Below are 22,582 nucleotides of genomic sequence, written 5' to 3'. Positions count from 1 at the left end.
CATGAATTAATTGAATTTTTATTTTACTTATTTTTTACTTATTTTAATTTACTTAATAATATATAATTGAATTATAAATAAATAAAAACATAACATTAATATTTGCATTTATGTTTTGGGGTAGTTTCGATAGCAAATTTGATAAGAACAAGAATAATATATTTGGGGAAATAATTAACTCGAAAAACTACATTTGTTGCCTCAAATTGTATAAAATGTTGTACATATGTATGTGGTTGGGGTATACCATGGAAATGGAAAGGATCACCAAATCGAATGAAATCTATCTAACATCGAACAGATCTATATAATAGATATGGTGTTCTTGAATGCCAAATACATATATTAATTTATAATTATCATAAATGATTATGATAAATGATTATCCGAGTATTTCAAAAGATTCAAATACAGTAAAATATATTCATTCGTTATAGATATATATTAATATATAATATATATGTATATATGTTGTATAACTGTTACACTTAAATACAATACATCATATCATGTTCATTATAAGGTTCATGTACACAATAATAATATAATAGTATGGCAATTCACAGTGACAGGAAGTTGTTCGTAATTCACAATAATAATAGTATGGCAATTTACAATGACAGGAAGTTGTTCGTAATTCACAATAATAATAGTATGGCAATTCACAATGTACAGGAAGTTGTTCGTAATTCACAATAATAATAGTATGGCAATTCACAATGTACAGGAAGTTGTTCGTAATTCACAATAATAGTTGTCCATTGTTTACGAATGAGACTTGGGAAAATTGGCAATTGGAAAAGACAGTGCTGCCAGTGTTCAACTAAGATAAATGCAGCCAATAATAAATTACGTTCGTTTTATGTCATGTTCACACGAGGTTTTCATGTTGGCTTGTTTGAACTTACAGGTCGCGCTTTTTTGTGGTCACTCTTTCTTCCTCTCTTGAAATTAATTCTATAAGTTTGTTGGAATAATAATTTGTACATTTTGATTGAATTTTAATTGATAACTTTCAACAAAATAAAAAGTTGAAGTTTTTCGTCTAATGTTATTCAACGTGAACGTTGTTAGGTACAATGACAGCAGCAAGATTCATCAAGTTCACGTTGGTGAATGAGAAAACGACTCGAATAAGAAGACAAAAGGGACTCTCCGATAAAATTGAGTAGCCAAAACAAAATTGATAGATAAAGCATAATGAGAGTGTTGCGAAGAAGACATGAGAAAATTGATAATGAGGAAATTAAGGGGGTTTCAAAATTTTGGGCGTATGTCCGATTGGGGCTTGGATCTGACTGTGTGTGTCTGTACCATTTTCATTTTCAAATTCCAATGGAGCATCCTTCTTATCACCAGACCCAACAAACGATGCAATACATAATATGAAATTTCCAATTTAATGAAGATATCGGGTATATACCCACTAAACGATCTGCACGGCCGAAAGTTGGATAAATTTTTGTCCCAACACGGATCAAACCCCGGGTTAGCATATTGCAGCTCTTTTGCTTCAGCATACAAATGCGTGAGAAAATCGGACGCAGGTGATGTTACCCTCAGATTCTTTATTTAGAACACCGGGATGTACTTCGATTTCTTGGCCCACAGAGAATTGAGCCACCAGCAACATCAATAAAACGTTGTGGTACAGGAATCTTGTTGACAATGTACTCGCAAAATACATCAATGTTGTATTTCAATTGAGCCGATAATGGGTACGAACTTCGTATGTAATTCGTATTGTTCCTTGGCTTCCTTGACCAAATCAATTTTATTTCGTAAAATCAAAATTTGTTTCAATATCATGATTTCATAAAGTCTGGAAGCATCGAAGCATCCATATTCACTTGACATCATCATCATCAATCCCAAGATAATGATAATGGTGTCCTGACATCCGAATTTTTTAAATCTTGCTGCTGCAAATTTGTATTTCATACATTTCAAGAAGGATGAAAGGGAACTTACTACATATGAAGTGTACTACTTATTTTTTTTTCTGCAATTGCAATTGTTATTTTAAAATTAAAAATTGTTGAATTATGCATTGCAATTTTCATTTCATTAATACTAAATTAATTGCATTAATTTGATGTTTGAAATCGAATTTATCTTCACTCACACACATGCGAAGGAGGTACTTTAAGTAATGGAAATATGACCAAGGCAAATTTTGGACCAAATCGGTTGATCAGTTCGAGAGTTATCGTGCTATTATTAATTATTTATTATTTTTCTCTCTTTTAATAATAAATAAATGAATATGATGAAACTTGTACTATCGTATAGGGGACAGTGAATAGGAGTTGGTACAACAAAAATCAAAGCGATTCCGATTGTCACGAAATTTAGTATGGAGGTCGGGTTTGGACCAGAATAGAACTGATTAGTTTTTGGCGATGATCGTGAAATGTTAAAGGGATGAAATGGACCAAAAACAAAATTTTTGCTCGATTTTGTAGCCGCTCTGTAGGTCGCAATAATAGTCCGATCGGCGCGAAATTTTAAACGTAGTTTTGGTTTGAGATGAAGAAGTAGCGTGCAAGTCAACGGTATGATCGGATAATATTTAGCGGGTTAAATTGATCAAAACTTTTGTGTGAAAATTGGTAAAATTTCTAATGCACATCTTATAACAGCTAGCCCGGAAAGCTAGTGCACAGGGATAGTGGTATAGGGTATCACATGGTCGGCCCCGTCCGACTATAGTCTGTTCTTACTTGTTTTTTTTGATTTACCAAAGGTCGTGGATTTTTTAAATATATATTTTCTTCATTTCCTAAAGGTCGTGGATTTTTTAAAATATTTTTTTTCGTCTACCAAAGGTCGTGGATTTTAAAAATATATTTTCTTCATTTCCTAAAGGTCGTGTATTTTTTAAAATATTTTTTTTTCCGTCTACCAAAGGTCGTGGATTCTTAAAATATTTTTTTTTCGTCTACCAAAGGTCGGGGATTTTTAAAATATTTGTTCTTGAATTAGCAAAAGTCGTGATTTATTAACAAATATTTTTCTTGAACTAGCAAAGGTCGTGGATTTTTTAAAAAGATTTTTTTCTTTATTTGCCAATGGTCGTGGATTTTTAAAAAGATTTTTTTCTTTATTTACCAATGGTCGTGGATTTTTAAAAATATTTTTTCATGATTTATTAAAGGTCGTGGATTAGGAAAAAATCTCAGTTTACCAAAGGTCGTGGATTAGGAAAAAATCTCAGTTTACCAAAGGTCGTGGATTTTTAAAAATATTTTTTCATGATTTATTAAAGGCCGTGGATTTTTAAAAATATTTTTTCATGATTTATTAAAGGCCGTGGATTTTTAAAAATATTTTTTCATGATTTATTAAAGGCCGTGGATTAGGAAAAAATCTCAGTTTACCAAAGGTCGTGGATTCTTTTAAATATTTTTTTCTTCATTTTCAAAGGTTGTGGATTTTTAAAAGTATTTTTTCTTGATTCACAAAAGGTTATGGATTTTTAAAAATATTTTTCTTGATTTACCAAAGGTCGTGAATTTTGAAAAATATTTTTTCTTGAGTTACCAAAGGTCGTGGATTTTTAAAAATATTTTTTCTTGATTTTTCAAATGTCGTGAATTTTTAAAAATATCTTTTCTTGATTTACCGAAGTTCGTGGATTTTTAAAAATATTTTTTTTTTTATTTACCAAAGGTCATGGATTTTTTAAAATATTTTTTCTTGATTTACCAAAGGTCGTGGATTTTTAAAAATATTTTTTCTTGATATACCAAAGGTCGTGAATTTTGAAAAATATTTTTTCTTGATATACCAAAGATCGTGGATTTTTAAAAATATTTTTTCTTGAGTTACCAAAGATCGTGGATTTTTAAAAATATCTTTTCTTGATTTACCGAAGTTCGTAGATTTTTAAAACTATTTTTTTTTTTCATTTACCAAAGGTCATGGATTTTTTAAAATATTTTTTCTTGATTTTGCAAAGGTCGTGGATTTTTTAAAATATTTTTTCTTCACTTACCAAAGGTCGTGGATTTTTTAAAATATTTTTTCTTCACTTACCAAAGGTCGTGGATTTTTTAAAATAATTTTTCTTCATTTACCAAAGGTCGTGGATTTTTTAAAATATTTTTTCTTCACTTACCAAAGGTCGTGGATTTTTTAAAATAATTTTTCTTCATTTACCAAATGTCGTGGATTTTTTAAAATATTTTTTCGTCACTTACCAAATGTCTTGGATTTTAAAAAATATTTTTTCTTGATTTACCAAAGGTCGTGAATTTTGAAAAATATATTTTCTTGATTTACCAAAGGTCGTGGATTTATAAAAATATTTTTTTCTTGATTTACCAAAGGTCGTGGATTTATAAAAATATTTTTTTCTTGATTTTCCAAAGGTCGAGAATTTTTAAAAATATCTTTTCTTGATTTACCTAATATCGTGGATTTTTAAAAGTATTTTTTCTTGATTTACCAAAGGTCGTGGAATTTTGAAAAATATATTTTCTTGATTTACCAAAGGTCGTGGATTTATAAAAATATTTTTTTCTTGATTTACCAAAGGTCGTGGATTTATAAAAATATTTTTTTCTTGATTTTCCAAAGGTCGAGAATTTTTAAAAATATCTTTTCTTGATTTACCTAATATCGTGGATTTTTAAAGGTATTTTTTCTTGATTTACCAAAGGTCGTGGATTTTTAAAAATATTTTTTTCTTCATTTACCAAAGGTCGTAGATTCTTTTAAATATTTTTCTACATGTACAGACGGTCGTGTATTTTTTAAAATATTTTTTCTTCATTTGCCAAAGGTTGTGGATTTTTTAAAATATTTTTTCTTCATTTACCAAAGGTCGTTGATTTTTTAAAATGTTTTTCTTCATTTACCAAAAGGTCGTGGATTTTTTAAAATATTTTTTCTTGATTTACCAAAGGTGGCGGATTTTTTAAAATATGTTTTCTTCATTTACCAAAGGTCGTGGATTTTTAAAAATATTTTTCTTATTTAACAAAGGTCGTGGATTTTTTAAAATATTTTTTCTTGATTTACCAAAGGTCGTGGATTTTTTAAAATATTTTGTCTTCATTTACCAAAGGTCGTGGATTTTTAAAAATATTTTTTCTTGATTTACCAAAGGTCGTGGATTTTTAAAAATATTTTTTCTTGATTTACCAAAGGCCGTGAATTTTTAAATATATTTTTTCTTGATTTACCAAAGGTCGTGGATTTTTAAAAATATTTTTTCTTGATTTACCAAAGGACGTGGATTTTTAAAAATAGTTTTTCTTACTTACCAAAGGTCGTGGATTTTTAAAAATATTTTTTCTTGATTTACCAAAGGACGTGGATTTTTAAAAATATTTTTTCTTGATTTACCAAAGGTCGTGGATTTTTAAAAATATTTTTTCTTGATTTACCAAAGGTCGTGGATTTTTAAAAGTATTTTTTCTTGATTTACCAAAGGTCGTGGATTTTTAAAAATATTTTTTCTTGATTTACCAAAGGTCGTGGATTTTTAAAAATATTTTTTCTTGATTTACCAAAGGACGTGGATTTTTAAAAATATATTTTCTTGATTTACCAAAGGTCGTGGATTTTTAAAAATATTTTTTCTTAATTTACCAAAGGTCGTGGATTTTTTAAAATATTTTTTCTTCATTTACCAAAGCTCGTGGATTTTTAAAAATATTTTTTCTTCATTTACCAAAGCTCGTGGATTTTTAAAAATATTTTTTCTTCGTTTACCAAAGCTCGTGGATTTTTAAAAATATTTTTTCTTCATTTACCAAAGCTCGTGGATTTTTAAAAATATTTTTTCTTCATTTACCAAAGCTCGTGGATTTTTAAAAATATTTTTTCTTCATTTACCAAAGCTCGTGGATTTTTAAAAATATTTTTTCTTCATTTACCAAAGCTCGTGGATTTTTAAAAATATTTTTTCTTGATTTACCAAAGCTCGTGGATTTTTAAAAATATTTTTTCTTGATTTACCAAAGCTCGTGGATTTTTAAAAATATTTTTTCTTGATTTACCAAAGGTCGTGGATTTTTAAAAATATTTTTTCTTGATTTACCAAAGCTCGTGGACTTTTAAAAATATTTTTTCTTGATTTACCAAAGCTCGTGGATTTTTTAAAATATTTTTTCTTGATTTACCAAAGCTCGTGGATTTTTAAAAATATTTTTTCTTGATTTACCAAAGCTCGTGGATTTTTTAAAATATTTTTTCTTGATTTACCAAAGCTCGTGGATTTTTTAAAATATTTTTTCTTGATTTACCAAAGCTCGTGGATTTTTTAAAATATTTTTTCTTGATTTACCAAAGCTCGTGGATTTTTTAAAATATTTTTTCTTGATTTACCAAAGCTCGTGGATTTTTTAAAATATTTTTTCTTGATTTACCAAAGGTCGTGAATTTTGAAAAATATTTTTTCTTGAGTTACCAAAGGTCGTGGATTTTTAAAAATATTTTTTCTTGATTTTTCAAATGTCGTGAATTTTTAAAAATATCTTTTCTTGATTTACCGAAGTTCGTGGATTTTTAAAAATATTTTTTTTTTATTTACCAAAGGTCATGGATTTTTTAAAATATTTTTTCTTGTTTTTCGTTTTTCAAAATAGTCAGGCTTAATCCCATAGTCGTTGTTTTAATATTTTATTAAAACAACTTTTATTTATTAGTGGGAAAAAAATTGGCGATGTTTACCAAGGGTAAGGCATGGAATACTATAGTTTCAGATCTCGCCACAGATCTTCATCAGTTCCCTTATTTCTTGTTTTTCAACAAGAAACTTTTTATACCCAAGTGCCAATTGCTAGCTCAAATAGATACGTGCGCAAAGAAACACTCTGATCGAGAATTTCTTTGGCACTACCTAAACTCTAGCAACTTCACTTGCAAACAAATCCAAAATTTTCTTGATTTACCAAAGGTCGTGGATTTTTAAAAATAATTTTTTCTTGATATACCAAAGGTCGTGAATTTTGAAAAATATTTTTTCTTGATATACCAAAGATCGTGGATTTTTAAAAATATTTTTTCTTGAGTTACCAAAGATCGTGGATTTTTTAAAATATCTTTTCTTGATTTACCGAAGTTCGTAGATTTTTAAAAATATTTTTTTTTTTTCATTTACCAAAGGTCATGGATTTTTTAAAATATTTTTTCTTGATTTTGCAAAGGTCGTGGATTTTTTAAAATATTTTTTCTTCACTTACCAAAGGTCGTGGATTTTTTAAAATATTTTTTCTTCACTTACCAAAGGTCGTGGATTTTTTAAAATAATTTTTCTTCATTTACCAAAGGTCGTGGATTTTTTAAAATATTTTTTCTTCACTTACCAAAGGTCGTGGATTTTTTAAAATAATTTTTCTTCATTTACCAAAGGTCGTGGATTTTTTAAAATATTTTTTCGTCACTTACCAAATGTCTTGGATTTTAAAACATATTTTTTCTTGATTTACCAAAGGTCGTGGATTTTTAAAAATATTTTTTCTTGATATACCAAAGGTCGTGAATTTTGAAAAATATATTTTCTTGATTTACCAAAGGTCGTGGATTTATAAAAATATTTTTTTCTTGATTTACCAAAGGTCGTGGATTTATAAAAATATTTTTTTCTTGATTTTCCAAAGGTCGAGAATTTTTAAAAATATCTTTTCTTGATTTACCTAATATCGTGGATTTTTAAAAGTATTTTTTCTTGATTTACCAAAGGTCGTGGAATTTTAAAAATATATTTTCTTGATTTACCAAAGGTCGTGGATTTATAAAAATATTTTTTTCTTGATTTACCAAAGGTCGTGGATTTATAAAAATATTTTTTTCTTGATTTTCCAAAGGTCGAGAATTTTTAAAAATATCTTTTCTTGATTTACCAAAGGTCGTGGATTTTTAAAAATATTTTTTTCTTCATTTACCAAAGGTCGTAGATTCTTTTAAATATTTTTCTACATGTACAGACGGTCGTGTATTTTTTAAAATATTTTTTCTTCATTTGCCAAAGGTTGTGGATTTTTTAAAATATTTTTTCTTCATTTACCAAAGGTCGTTGATTTTTTAAAATGTTTTTCTTCATTTACCAAAAGGTCGTGGATTTTTTAAAATATTTTTTCTTGATTTACCAAAGGTGGCGGATTTTTTAAAATATGTTTTCTTCATTTACCAAAGGTCGTGGATTTTTAAAAATATTTTTCTTATTTAACAAAGGTCGTGGATTTTTTAAAATATTTTTTCTTGATTTACCAAAGGCCGTGAATTTTTAAATATATTTTTTCTTGATTTACCAAAGGTCGTGGATTTTTAAAAATATTTTTTCTTGATTTACCAAAGGTCGTGGATTTTTAAAAATATTTTTTCTTGATTTACCAAAGGCCGTGAATTTTTAAATATATTTTTTCTTGATTTACCAAAGGTCGTGGATTTTTAAAAATATTTTTTCTTGATTTACCAAAGGACGTGGATTTTTAAAAATAGTTTTTCTTACTTACCAAAGGTCGTGGATTTTTAAAAAAAAAAATTTTCTTGATTTACCAAAGGACGTGGATTTTTAAAAATATTTTTTCTTGATTTACCAAAGGTCGTGGATTTTTAAAAATATTTTTTCTTGATTTACCAAAGGTCGTGGATTTTTAAAAGTATTTTTTCTTGATTTACCAAAGGTCGTGGATTTTTAAAAATATTTTTTCTTGATTTACCAAAGGTCGTGGATTTTTAAAAATATTTTTTCTTGATTCACCAAAGGTCGTGGATTTTTAAAAATATATTTTCTTGATTTACCAAAGGTCGTGGATTTTTAAAAATATTTTTTCTTAATTTACCAAAGGTCGTGGATTTTTTAAAATATTTTTTCTTCATTTACCAAAGCTCGTGGATTTTTAAAAATATTTTTTCTTCATTTACCAAAGCTCGTGGATTTTTAAAAATATTTTTTCTTCATTTACCAAAGCTCGTGGATTTTTAAAAATATTTTTTCTTCATTTACCAAAGCTCGTGGATTTTTAAAAATATTTTTTCTTCATTTACCAAAGCTCGTGGATTTTTAAAAATATTTTTTCTTCATTTACCAAAGCTCGTGGATTTTTAAAAATATTTTTTCTTCATTTACCAAAGCTCGTGGATTTTTAAAAATATTTTTTCTTCATTTACCAAAGCTCGTGGATTTTTAAAAATATTTTTTCTTCATTTACCAAAGCTCGTGGATTTTTAAAAATATTTTTTCTTCATTTACCAAAGCTCGTGGATTTTTAAAAATATTTTTTCTTCATTTACCAAAGCTCGTGGATTTTTAAAAATATTTTTTCTTCATTTACCAAAGCTCGTGGATTTTTAAAAATATTTTTTCTTCATTTACCAAAGCTCGTGGATTTTTAAAAATATTTTTTCTTCATTTACCAAAGCTCGTGGATTTTTAAAAATATTTTTTCTTCATTTACCAAAGCTCGTGGATTTTTAAAAATATTTTTTCTTCATTTACCAAAGCTCGTGGATTTTTAAAAATATTTTTTCTTCATTTACCAAAGCTCGTGGATTTTTAAAAATATTTTTTCTTCATTTACCAAAGCTCGTGGATTTTTAAAAATATTTTTTCTTCATTTACCAAAGCTCGTGGATTTTTAAAAATATTTTTTCTTGATTTACCAAAGCTCGTGGATTTTTAAAAATATTTTTTCTTGATTTACCAAAGCTCGTGGATTTTTAAAAATATTTTTTCTTGATTTACCAAAGCTCGTGGATTTTTTAAAATATTTTTTCTTGATTTACCAAAGCTCGTGGATTTTTTAAAATATTTTTTCTTGATTTACCAAAGCTCGTGGATTTTTTAAAATACTTTTTCTTGATTTACCAAAGCTCGTGGATTTTTAAAAATATTTTTTCTTGATTTTCAAAAAGTCGTGGATTCTTAAAAATATTGTTTCTTGATTTTCAAAAAGTCGTGGATTTTTTAAATATTTTTCTTCATTTACCAAAGGTCGTTGATTTTTTAAAATGTTTTTTCTTCATTTACCAAAGGTCGTGGATTTTTTAAAATATTTTTTCTTGATTTACCAAAGGTCGCGGATTTTTTAAAATATTTTTTCTTCATTTACCAAAAGTCGTGGATTTTTAAAAATATTTTTTCTTGATTTACCAAAGTTCGTGGATTTTTAAAAATATTTTTTCTTCAATTACCAAAGTTCTTGGATTTTTAAAAATATTTTTTCTTCAATTACCAAAGGTCGTGCATTTTTAAAAATATTTTTTCTTGATTTACCAAAGGTCGAGGATTTTTAAAAATATTTTTTTTTTTTTTGATTTACCAAAGGTCGTGGATTTTTAAAAATATTTTTCTTGATTTACCAAAGTTCGTGGTTTTTTAAAATATTTTTTCTTCAATTACAGAAAGTCGTGGATTTTTAAAAATATTTTTTTTCTTAATTTCCCAAAGGTCGTGGATTTTCAAAATATTTTCTCTTCAAAAGTCGTGGATTTTTTAAAATAATTTATGTTGAGTCAGCAAAGGTCGTGGATTTTACCGTTGTTGTGGATTTTTAAAAAACTTTTTCCTACCCTTACCATAGTTTGTGGAGTTTTTTAAATATGTTTGTTTTTAGTTTCCTTCGTCCTTTTTGTTGTTTAATACTTCATTCATTAATACTGTCATGTTTTCTTTGAGTCCAATAGTCCGCAAACATCATAATTATTCCACCTTAAAGGTAATAAATATTGCATAAAATTTATTGGTCTATGTACCCAACAATCTCAACGGTAGTTATAATGACCATTTAGTTTATATTGGACCACTCCTAATTACCAACAACGTTGTATGAATAATAATTTTGAAGTAATTTCTTTAATCCTTTTGTTCCGTTACTGCGAACACTAATGGGTGCGTCTGTTGCAAATACAAATGGGCCAATAAAATGATTATTTATGAACAACGACAAGCCTGCAATAGAAATTGGCATAAAAGCCAAATATAATTTTTTTTCTCTAAATTTAATGTTGAACTAAATCTGAAGGTATTATAAAACACTTAAAATAAAATAAAACAATGTTTAAATTTTTTATTCATAGAATTTATTTAGGAGATGCTATAAACGTATATCGTGTACAATACTTTTAAAGCGAAGAATTATAATGCTAAGAGTAAAATACATTAATTTCAGGTTTTTAATCAATGAAAGTTTCTACTCTAATGGCAGAAAAACAGAGGGCAGTTATATCACAAAGATTGTCGACTGGCTTGAAATTTAAAATAACAAAGGTAAACGGCATAATTCGGCACCCCTTATTCCTTGAAATTTCAAGGCATTCGATAAGTGTTAATTTTTCTATATACTATTTAAGTTAACTATAATGTCTTCTATAATTGTCTATTGCTTTTACACCAAATGGTTGGCCCATAGTGCCTCTTTCTTCTTTTAATAAGAATACATCTTTGATATCTTCAATATTCTATATCTACCACTAGCCAATTAGTTACTAATTCCATTAGATAATATCTATAATATCGATTTATTGCTTTAACTATTTCAAATAGGACAATCACAAGATTTGCAGGAATTATTATATAATTTAAAAACAAAAGAACACAGAATGTTAATTTTCGTCATCCTTCTCTTAGACCTTTTCAAGTTCAACAAAACGATTACGTTTATATTGATCCTTATAGTCTTTAACAAAACGCAGCCTTCCCTTGTACTGGTTTTCCATAATAGTTCGAACCAATTGTGGATGATCACTACCCAATTCCAGCCACATTTTACCGCCAGGTTTCAAATGCAAACAGCCGCAATCGAATACTAAGCGTGCGATGCGCAAACCGTCTGGTCCACCATCCAAGGCATTTAGGTTTTCATATCTGAAAGAAAGAAAAAAAAACAAAAACATTGAGGCATTTATAAAATATGTTCATATGTTCGACCCTTATGAGATAAATATAAAAAACGTGGAAAAGTAAAAACGACAGAAGGAAAATCAGGAGATGCTGTTCTATGGGGCTATATGAAGGAAAAAATTTTAGGTGTAAAGTTGTATACCCCAAACGAAGACTAAATACTGGATATTCAGACCACAACCTTCAAAATACAGAGTCTATATGAAGACGTGGTCCTATACCTACAAATTTCTGCTTGATTGTTCCTTACCCCGAACGAAGACTAAATACTTAACTTCAGTCATTTCTGTGCGATAGTGAGGTCACAACCTTTAAAATATCGAAAATCGGGAGATACCGTTCAATGGGGGTTATATGAAGAAGTGGACCCATACAACAAATTTCAGGTGGAAAGTTTTGTACCCCCAACGAAGACCTAATACCAAATTTCAGTCATTTCGGTGCGATAGTGAGGTCACAACCTTTAAAATATCGAAAATCGGGAGGTACCGTTCAATGGGGACTATATGAAGACGTGGATCTATACCGACAAATTTTAGGTGTAAAGTTGTATACCCCAAACAAAGACTAAATACCAAATTTAAGCCATTTGGTTTGGATATTGAGACCACAACTTCAAAATATCGAAAATCCTGAGGTACCGTTTTATGGGGGCTATATGAAGACGTGGACATATACCTACAATTTTCTGCTTGAATGTTCCTTACCACAAACGAACAGTTAGTACCAAATTTCTGTAATTTCGGTGCGATAGTGAGGTCACAATCTTTAAAATATCGAAAATCGGGAGGTACCGTTCAATTAGGGCTATATGAAGACGTTGACCTATACCAACAAATTTTAGGTGAAAAGTTGTATACTCCCAACGAAGATTATATACCAAATTTCAGCCATTTGGGTTGAAAATTGAGGCCACAACCTTCAAAATACCGAAAATCGGGAGGTCCCGTCAATGAAGGCTATATGAAGACTTGGACCTATATAACCCATTCTCAATACCGAACTTCCTAGGAGTAATAGAAACTTTTGTACCAAATTATAAAGCTCTATATTAATTATTGCGAGCTGTATCATGATTTCTACAGACAGACCGACGGACGGACACGACTATATCGACTTAGAATTTTGTGCTTAGGTTCTATCCATGATGTGGAGCTCAGAAAATGTTTAAAAAAACCACGCCTTAGGTTCCATGAAGTGGAGCTCAGAAAATGTTTAAAAAAAACACGCCTTAGGTTCCATGAAGTGGAGCTCAGAAAATGTTTAAAAAAACCACGCCTTAGGTTCCATGAAGTGGAGCTGAGGAAATGTTTAAAAAAAACACGCCTTAGGTTCCATGAAGTGGAGCTGAGAAAATGTTTAAAAAAACCACGCCTTAGGTTCCATGAAGTGGAGCTGAGAAAATGTTTAAAAAAACCACGCCTTAGGTTCCATGAAGTGGAGCTGAGAAAATGTTTAAAAAAACCACGCCTTAGGTTCCATGAAGTGGAGCTGAGAAAATGTTTAAAAAAACCACGCCTTAGGTTCCATGAAGTGGAGCTGAGAAAATGTTTAAAAAAACCACGCCTTAGGTTCCATGAAGTGGAGCTGAGAAAATGTTTAAAAAAACCACGCCTTAGGTTCCATGAAGTGGAGCTGAGAAAATGTTTAAAAAAACCACGCCTTAGGTTCCATGAAGTGGAGCTGAGAAAATGTTTAAAAAAACCACGCCTTAGGTTCCATGAAGTGGAGCTGAGAAAATGTTTAAAAAAACCACGCCTTAGGTTCCATGAAGTGGAGCTGAGAAAATGTTTAAAAAAACCACGCCTTAGGTTCCATGAAGTGGAGCTGAGAAAATGTTTAAAAAAACCACGCCTTAGGTTCCATGAAGTGGAGCTGAGAAAATGTTTAAAAAAACCACGCCTTAGGTTCCATGAAGTGGAGCTGAGAAAATGTTTAAAAAAACCACGCCTTAAGTTCCATGAAGTGGAGCTGAGAAAATGTTTAAAAAAACCACGCCTTAGGTTCCATGAAGTGGAGCTGAGAAAATGTTTAAAAAAACCACGCCTTAGGTTCCATGAAGTGGAGCTGAGAAAATGTTTAAAAAAACCACGCCTTAGGTTCCATGAAGTGGAGCTGAGAAAATGTTTAAAAAAACCACGCCTTAGGTTCCATGAAGTGGAGCTGAGAAAATGTTTAAAAAAACCACGCCTTAGGTTCCATGAAGTGGAGCTGAGAAAATGTTTAAAAAAACCACGCCTTAGGTTCCATGAAGTGGAGCTGAGAAAATGTTTAAAAAAACCACGCCTTAGGTTCCATGAAGTGGAGCTGAGAAAATGTTTAAAAAAACCACGCCTTAGGTTCCATGAAGTGGAGCTGAGAAAATGTTTAAAAAAACCACGCCTTAGGTTCCATGAAGTGGAGCTGAGAAAATGTTTAAAAAAACCACGCCTTAGGTTCCATGAAGTGGAGCTGAGAAAATGTTTAAAAAAACCACGCCTTAGGTTCCATGAAGTGGAGCTGAGAAAATGTTTAAAAAAACCACGCCTTAGGTTCCATGAAGTGGAGCTGAGAAAATGTTTAAAAAAACCACGCCTTAGGTTCCATGAAGTGGAGCTGAGAAAATGTTTAAAAAAACCACGCCTTAGGTTCCATGAAGTGGAGCTGAGAAAATGTTTAAAAAAACCACGCCTTAGGTTCCATGAAGTGGAGCTGAGAAAATGTTTAAAAAAACCACGCCTTAGGTTCCATGAAGTGGAGCTGAGAAAATGTTTAAAAAAACCACGCCTTAGGTTCCATGAAGTGGAGCTGAGAAAATGTTTAAAAAAACCACGCCTTAGGTTCCATGAAGTGGAGCTGAGAAAATGTTTAAAAAAACCACGCCTTAGGTTCCATGAAGTGGAGCTGAGAAAATGTTTAAAAAAACCACGCCTTAGGTTCCATGAAGTGGAGCTGAGAAAATGTTTAAAAAAACCACGCCTTAGGTTCCATGAAGTGGAGCTGAGAAAATGTTTAAAAAAACCACGCCTTAGGTTCCATGAAGTGGAGCTGAGAAAATGTTTAAAAAAACCACGCCTTAGGTTCCATGAAGTGGAGCTGAGAAAATGTTTAAAAAAACCACGCCTTAGGTTCCATGAAGTGGAGCTGAGAAAATGTTTAAAAAAACCACGCCTTAGGTTCCATGAAGTGGAGCTGAGAAAATGTTTAAAAAAACCACGCCTTAGGTTCCATGAAGTGGAGCTGAGAAAATGTTTAAAAAAACCACGCCTTAGGTTCCATGAAGTGGAGCTGAGAAAATGTTTAAAAAAACCACGCCTTAGGTTCCATGAAGTGGAGCTGAGAAAATGTTTAAAAAAACCACGCCTTAGGTTCCATGAAGTGGAGCTGAGAAAATGTTTAAAAAAACCACGCCTTAGGTTCCATGAAGTGGAGCTGAGAAAATGTTTAAAAAAACCACGCCTTAGGTTCCATGAAGTGGAGCTGAGAAAATGTTTAAAAAAACCACGCCTTAGGTTCCATGAAGTGGAGCTGAGAAAATGTTTAAAAAAACCACGCCTTAGGTTCCATGAAGTGGAGCTGAGAAAATGTTTAAAAAAACCACGCCTTAGGTTCCATGAAGTGGAGCTGAGAAAATGTTTAAAAAAACCACGCCTTAGGTTCCATGAAGTGGAGCTGAGAAAATGTTTAAAAAAACCACGCCTTAGGTTCCATGAAGTGGAGCTGAGAAAATGTTTAAAAAAACCACGCCTTAGGTTCCATGAAGTGGAGCTGAGAAAATGTTTAAAAAAACCACGCCTTAGGTTCCATGAAGTGGAGCTGAGAAAATGTTTAAAAAAACCACGCCTTAGGTTCCATGAAGTGGAGCTGAGAAAATGTTTAAAAAAACCACGCCTTAGGTTCCATGAAGTGGAGCTGAGAAAATGTTTAAAAAAACCACGCCTTAGGTTCCATGAAGTGGAGCTGAGAAAATGTTTAAAAAAACCACGCCTTAGGTTCCATGAAGTGGAGCTGAGAAAATGTTTAAAAAAACCACGCCTTAGGTTCCATGAAGTGGAGCTGAGAAAATGTTTAAAAAAACCACGCCTTAGGTTCCATGAAGTGGAGCTGAGAAAATGTTTAAAAAAACCACGCCTTAGGTTCCATGAAGTGGAGCTGAGAAAATGTTTAAAAAACCACGCCTTAGGTTCCATGAAGTGGAGCTGAGAAAATGTTTAAAAAAACCACGCCTTAGGTTCCATGAAGTGGAGCTGAGAAAATGTTTAAAAAAACCACGCCTTAGGTTCCATGAAGTGGAGCTGAGAAAATGTTTAAAAAAACCACGCCTTAGGTTCCATGAAGTGGAGCTGAGAAAATGTTTAAAAAAACCACGCCTTAGGTTCCATGAAGTGGAGCTGAGAAAATGTTTAAAAAAACCACGCCTTAGGTTCCATGAAGTGGAGCTGAGAAAATGTTTAAAAAAACCACGCCTTAGGTTCCATGAAGTGGAGCTGAGAAAATGTTTAAAAAAACCACGCCTTAGGTTCCATGAAGTGGAGCTGAGAAAATGTTTAAAAAAACCACGCCTTAGGTTCCATGAAGTGGAGCTGAGAAAATGTTTAAAAAAACCACGCCTTAGGTTCCATGAAGTGGAGCTGAGAAAATGTTTAAAAAAACCACGCCTTAGGTTCCATGAAGTGGAGCTGAGAAAATGTTTAAAAAAACCACGCCTTAGGTTCCATGAAGTGGAGCTGAGAAAATGTTTAAAAAAACCACGCCTTAGGTTCCATGAAGTGGAGCTGAGAAAATGTTTAAAAAAACCACGCCTTAGGTTCCATGAAGTGGAGCTGAGAAAATGTTTAAAAAAACCACGCCTTAGGTTCCATGAAGTGGAGCTGAGAAAATGTTTAAAAAAACCACGCCTTAGGTTCCATGAAGTGGAGCTGAGAAAATGTTTAAAAAAACCACGCCTTAGGTTCCATGAAGTGGAGCTGAGAAAATGTTTAAAAAAACCACGCCTTAGGTTCCATGAAGTGGAGCTGAGAAAATGTTTAAAAAACCACGCCTTAGGTTCCATGAAGTGGAGCTGAGAAAATGTTTAAAAAAACCACGCCTTAGGTTCCATGAAGTGGAGCTGAGAAAATGTTTAAAAAAACCACGCCTTAGGTTCCATGAAGTGGAGCTGAGAAAATGTTTAAAAAAACCACGCCTTAGGTTCCATGAAGTGGAGCTGAGAAAATGTTTAAAAAAAAACACGCCTTAGGTTCCATGAAGTGGAGCTGAGAAAATGTTTAAAAAAACCACGCCTTAGGTTCCATGAAGTGGAGCTGAGAAAATGTTTAAAAAAACCACGCCTTAGGTTCCATGAAGTGGAGCTGAGAAAATGTTTAAAAAAACCACGCCTTAGGTTCCATGAAGTGGAGCTGAGAAAATGTTTAAAAAAACCACGCCTTAGGTTCCATGAAATGGAGCTGAGAAAATGTTTAAAAAAACCATGCCTTAGGTTCCTTGAAGTGGAGCTAAAAAAATGTTAAAAAAAACCACGCCTTAGGTTCCATGAAGTGGAGCCCAGAAAATGTTTAAAAATTCACGCCTTAGGTTCCATGAAGTGGAGCCCAGAAAATGTTTAAAAATTCACGCCTTTGGGTCCATGATTTGCAGCTCAGAAAATGTTTAAAATATTCACGCCTTAGGTTCCATGAAGTGGAGCTCAAAAAATGTTTATAAAAACCACGCCTTAGGTTCCATGAAGTGGAGCTCAGAAAATGTTAAAAAAAACACACCTTGGTTCCATGAAGTGGAGCTCAGAAAATGTTAAAAAAACACACCTTGGTTCCATGAAGTGGAGCTCAGATAATGTTTAAAAAAACCACGCCTTAGGTTCCATGAAGTGGAGCTGAGAAAATGTTTAAAAAAACCACGCCTTAGGTTCCATGAAGTGGAGCTCAGAAAATATTTTAAAAATCACAACTGTTTGCAAGTGATAAGGTCCACTTTAAAGTGCCAAAAGCATTAGCTGAAACCCTGCCGCCAAAGCTAAGCTGGGAATTAGGTATAATCCGGAAACGCTACCAGAATCTTAGTGGGTAGGCAGTTTGCTGTAACGATTGTCACAGAGCTTTTGAATTTTTTCTGCGGGTTCTCCGGTTCTCCCACCAGAGGCGGAGCGTCACGACACAATGCCGTATGACGTCTATGATCGGATCTGGGAGAGCGATATTGATGTCCAGCGAAGTAATAAAACTTCCAAGAGCGTTCTTATATCGGGCAGATAAGGTGGCGTACACAGAGGTATATAACGGTTTGCAACGTCTTTGAAGCAAGTTCTGCAACGACATATTATTATTAATAAAATTAATATAACCGTAGGGCGAATTTTGTTCTTATCATGATAATGTTCCACTGTTGTCATGTGGAGAAATCCTTTCGAAGTTCCTTAAACACCATTCTGAGCAATTTTGTATGTTTTCTATTGCCTACAAAGTATTTTATCTGAACTTCAGAAAAGCTCGGGAGTAACATCTTGCACAATAAATTGACGTCGAGATCAAGGGTCCTTGGTGATTGAAACTATTTGGATCCCGACCTACACATTCAAAATATAGGATGTGGCGCCACGATACTGCTACATAAGAAAGGGTATAGATAATAATGGAGTTAACATTAGAAGGACAAGAAGCAATGTTGACCAAATGTCTTCTACAACAACAAATCTAAAACGGTTGAAAATGTAGTTCTTCATGGTCAACAAAGCTTCTGGTTATTGACAATTAGCTGGGTGTTAATAGGACATCTGACAACATTTAATTTAAAATGAGTTAATGTTGTACTTGGGATATTTGGATCTTACAATTTCACTTCCGGCTGCAGCAATGCAAATTCCTCGGTTTTCACATAAGGCGGATTAGAAATGATAAGATCAAATTTCCGTCCATCCAATTCTTTGGGCAAGTAATCATTTTCAGCTGTTGTATGATTGTAGACCTTAAAACGTTCCTGGAGATTTAAACGTTTTGCATTTTCCCATGCCAGGGCAGTGGCAGCTTTACTACGTTCCACAGCGGTGCTGTTAATGTTCGGCAATGCATGTAAGATTGCCAAAGACATGGCTCCCGAACCACATCCAACTTCCAACATATCCAGAGGCTCCATTACATTGCTATAGACACTGATTACCTTTGATACAAATTCTTCAGTTTCTGGACGTGGTATAAATACTGTGGGAGCTGTTTTCAGTGTAATATCCATGAAATCCCATTCACCCACAATATGTTGCAATGGCATACGGGCACATCTTGCCTCACAGAGGCGTTCAAATTCCTTCAATTGTTCACGATTGAATTGCACATTGTGATAACTGGTCAAGGTGTTCTGAAATGTGTGTGCGCATGGGGAGGAGAAAAAACAGACAAATTAGTACGGTATGGATTACATAAAACATCAATGATAATTAAATTAAGACCAGACTTACAAATTTACGATTTAACACCTTAGCCACAATGCATTTCAAATTGAATTCAATGTCTCCCACTTCACTTAGTTTCAACTTTTCATCCCATCCTTCTAATGCTTTGATGACATCGATTTTCTCCTCCTCGGAGTTGTTTTGCGTGGTGGCCAAAGCTGGCGTTGGTCTTACATGCCTAGATGCTGTCCTCGATATTTGTTTTCGGTAGAAAAGTTGGAATCAGGACGGGAAAGGGCTAACTGTGGCGAAATTCCAAATTTCTCGTCCAGGTGCACCCCTATGCTTTAAAGTTTTAACTTACACAACACAAAATTTTCTCCCTCATTCAGTTGTACACCGGCTTTCATTAGAACCAGTTCAAAATATGTATTTGGAGGCCTCTGTGAACTATTCAAACGTGACTGCGTCCTTCCCAGAGTTGCTGCTATTGTACTCCGTTGTGATAAATATCTTTGAGTGGGTTCTTGGGAACACGGTATATTCTCTTCACTGCTTTGCATTTCTTCAACATTGCGAACATCATTGTTGGTTTTATCATTATCAGTTTGAAGTCGCTGTACAAAACAAATATGATGAAATGAAGACACGACAATCTACGCGCGACTTCATAAATGCAATTTACATTGCAAAAAATGACAATATCATAAAAATATGAAGTAAATATGTGTGGCAACAAAAGAGACGTGTCATTTGACGGATCATACTGCATTTATGAAGTCATGTGACAGCCACCGTAGTCTGTGGCATGGACTGTTCATCATGTCCCTTTCGATTGAACACATCACATACATCCATAGCAAAATCTTCATTTCATATTTTATGACGTGCTATCTACAGTTGTTCCTTTTTCATAAAAACCATTGCATATTGTCCTCCAGCTATTTAGGGGGGCTCAAACCACAACCTCATGGTGACACCCCCGTAGTCAGTTTTTTGTCCGCGGGGAATTCAAAGATCCCAGAGATGAGTGATCACATTATTCTATTCCAACCAGTTCGTTACAATTGACGTCTTAGTTAGAACAAAATATTATTATCACCCATATCCCCCTATCCGCCATTGGGGACGCGCCCGGTAGGAGAACTGACAAACACCCTCGGGTTATATACTTATCTAACTTAATAACTGTTTCAGTTATTGGTAAAGTATTTTAATACTTAGTATTTAAATACTTTTTAAGGCACTTACTAATTTATTTACATACTTTTTATGCTATTTTGGAAATTTGTCTTCCATCCAAAATAGTTTATTTCCTATTTCATTTGTACATTCTATTGCTGCATCTGATCTTGATTTAGCATATAGAATGTTGTCAAATGATGGTGTACCACGATAACGATCTCGTAGAATGGAAAAAAATTTTTCTACGGTATGATGTGTTGTACATTGGCACATTAGAAAATTTCCGTGAGTTTCCCATAGGTAAATCATAGTGTTTATAGCAGAAAGAGGACGCACAGGCTTTCTTTTACCATAAAGAGTATGACTTAAAAATAGGGAAAACCTTCTGAAGACAGTTTTTTTATACTCGAAAGAGAAAAGTTCGTCATTTTCTAAGACTTCGAGAATAGCTGAAACATTTGCTACAAGTTCTTTTGTGGCATATAATTCATTGCATGGATTGCATAACGATAGAACATTTAACATATCATTATTGAAGACTTCTCTGAATTTGTCAAAAGAGAATGAATCATAATTATATCTCCTGTTAAAATATCTAATTTGTTTTATAGAAAGCTTCAAATATGTACATGAAGCTTTTGCGCCACAATACGATACTTGTGAATTACAAAATTTTCTAACTAACGTACATACACAATGTACAATATCGAACATAAAGGACATTTCATTCCCTGGAAAACATTCAAAGCGAATGATTCCTTTATTCAGTTGTGAGAACAAGTGGATATGTTCGAATTGTTCATCACAAACTGTTACCACAATTTTAACATTTATGTCACTTGCTGCGGTATATACAACAGATAACATATCGTTGTAATCTTCCAATGTATAGCTATGTTTTTCCGCAACACCTATTAAAACACTCCAATTAGAGAACAGACTAACCAAAAGAAAGGCGTATGCGCCTTTCTTGTTATTATTTTGCACATATAATGCGTCAAAAGTTAATACGCATAGTCTTTCTTGTTCAGTCATTTTATTGAAAATGACCCGCAATGTATGTTTAGTAGAGTCAGAAAAACCCATGGGACATTGTGGGTAATTTGATTCTATATACTCTATATTGGGTGTATCTAATCTGAACCTTTGCTGTTCATTGATATAGGCTTTTCTTGATGATAATGCCTTCTCCATGAGAATGTGTTTCTCTTCTTGGGAATTTTGGTAATTACCTGCCAGAATTTGTTGGAACAACATATTAATATCATTATTTAATAATGGCAAGTTTTGATTACTATTATTACCAATTTCAACCTCACAAGCATAATTATGATCAATTGGTATAATTTCATCATTGCTATGATTATTATCATTTTCAACGTTATTGTGATCAACATTTATTGGTACCATTTCATTATTATGACTATTTATATCATTAGTTGACACAATTTCATAATTTTCTTCCGTTAGGATTGGAAGAGCTTCTGGCACCATTTCATGATTTTCTTCCATTGGATCATCCGTTAGGATTGGAAGAGCTTCTGGCACCATTTCATGATGTTCTTCCATTCGATCATCCGTTAGGATTGGAAGAGCTTCTGGCACCATTTCATGATTTTCTTCCATTCGATCATCCGTTAGGATTGGAAGAGCTTCTGGCACCATTTCATGATTTTCTTCCATTCGATCATCCGTTAGGATTGGAAGAGCTTCTGGCACCATTTCATGATTTTCTTCCATTCGATCATCCGTTAGGATTGGAAGAGCTTCTGGATTATTGGTTTCAATATCTTCACCCATGATGATTCGAAACACTCCAGGATTAATGGTTGCCACCATTTCAATGTTTTCTTCCCTTATAACATCCGTTAGGATTGGAAGAGCTTCTGGATTATTGGTTTCAATATCTTCACCCATGATGATTCGAAACACTCCAGGATTAATGGTTGCCACCATTTCAATGTTTTCTTCCGTTATAACATCCGTTAGGATTGGAAGAACTCCAGGATATATTGACCCTTTCTTGGAAAACGCTGTCCAATTGAAATGGTCAGAACAAATAAACTTAAATTTAAGGTTACCATATTTTTCTACCAACATGTTAAACCACTCGCGCCTAATGCCATAAAATCTCATGTTAGGCATTAATGCTGAGTTGTTACCGCATGTTGGTATAGAGCAAT

At 32.4% G+C, this 22,582-nt stretch overlaps 1 protein-coding gene across 1 annotated transcript; it reads right to left on the bottom strand.

Moving 5' to 3' along the window:
• Positions 1 to 11,458: 11,458 nt before the first annotated feature.
• On the bottom strand, positions 11,459 to 20,378 carry LOC141392164 (MTRF1L release factor glutamine methyltransferase-like). Its single transcript, XM_073965116.1, has 3 exons — positions 19,281 to 20,378; positions 18,660 to 19,180; positions 11,459 to 11,818 (listed from the first exon to the last, which is right to left on the bottom strand). The coding sequence occupies exons 2-3, from the start codon at positions 19,091 to 19,093 to the stop codon at positions 11,578 to 11,580; spliced, it is 675 nt and encodes a 224-aa protein (XP_073821217.1). The 5' UTR covers positions 19,094 to 19,180; positions 19,281 to 20,378; the 3' UTR covers positions 11,459 to 11,577.
• Positions 20,379 to 22,582: the final 2,204 nt, after the last annotated feature.

This window comes from Musca autumnalis, unplaced genomic scaffold (assembly GCF_047663935.1).
Source record: "Musca autumnalis isolate F117 unplaced genomic scaffold, ASM4766393v1 scaffold_2, whole genome shotgun sequence".
Classification (NCBI taxonomy): domain Eukaryota; kingdom Metazoa; phylum Arthropoda; class Insecta; order Diptera; family Muscidae; genus Musca; species Musca autumnalis.
The sequence above is the reverse complement of the archived record's forward strand: the minus strand, read 5'-3'. Positions and strand labels throughout refer to the sequence as shown.

Coding starts and splice junctions, on each gene's coding strand:
- LOC141392164 (XM_073965116.1), bottom strand. CDS start 19,093: ATGCCATTGCAACATATTGTGGGTGAATGGGATTTCATGGATATTACA. Junction 11,819..18,659: donor CTGCAGCCGGAAGTGAAATT/GTAAGATCCAAA, acceptor TCTTTCTTTCAG/ATATGAAAACCTAAATGCCT.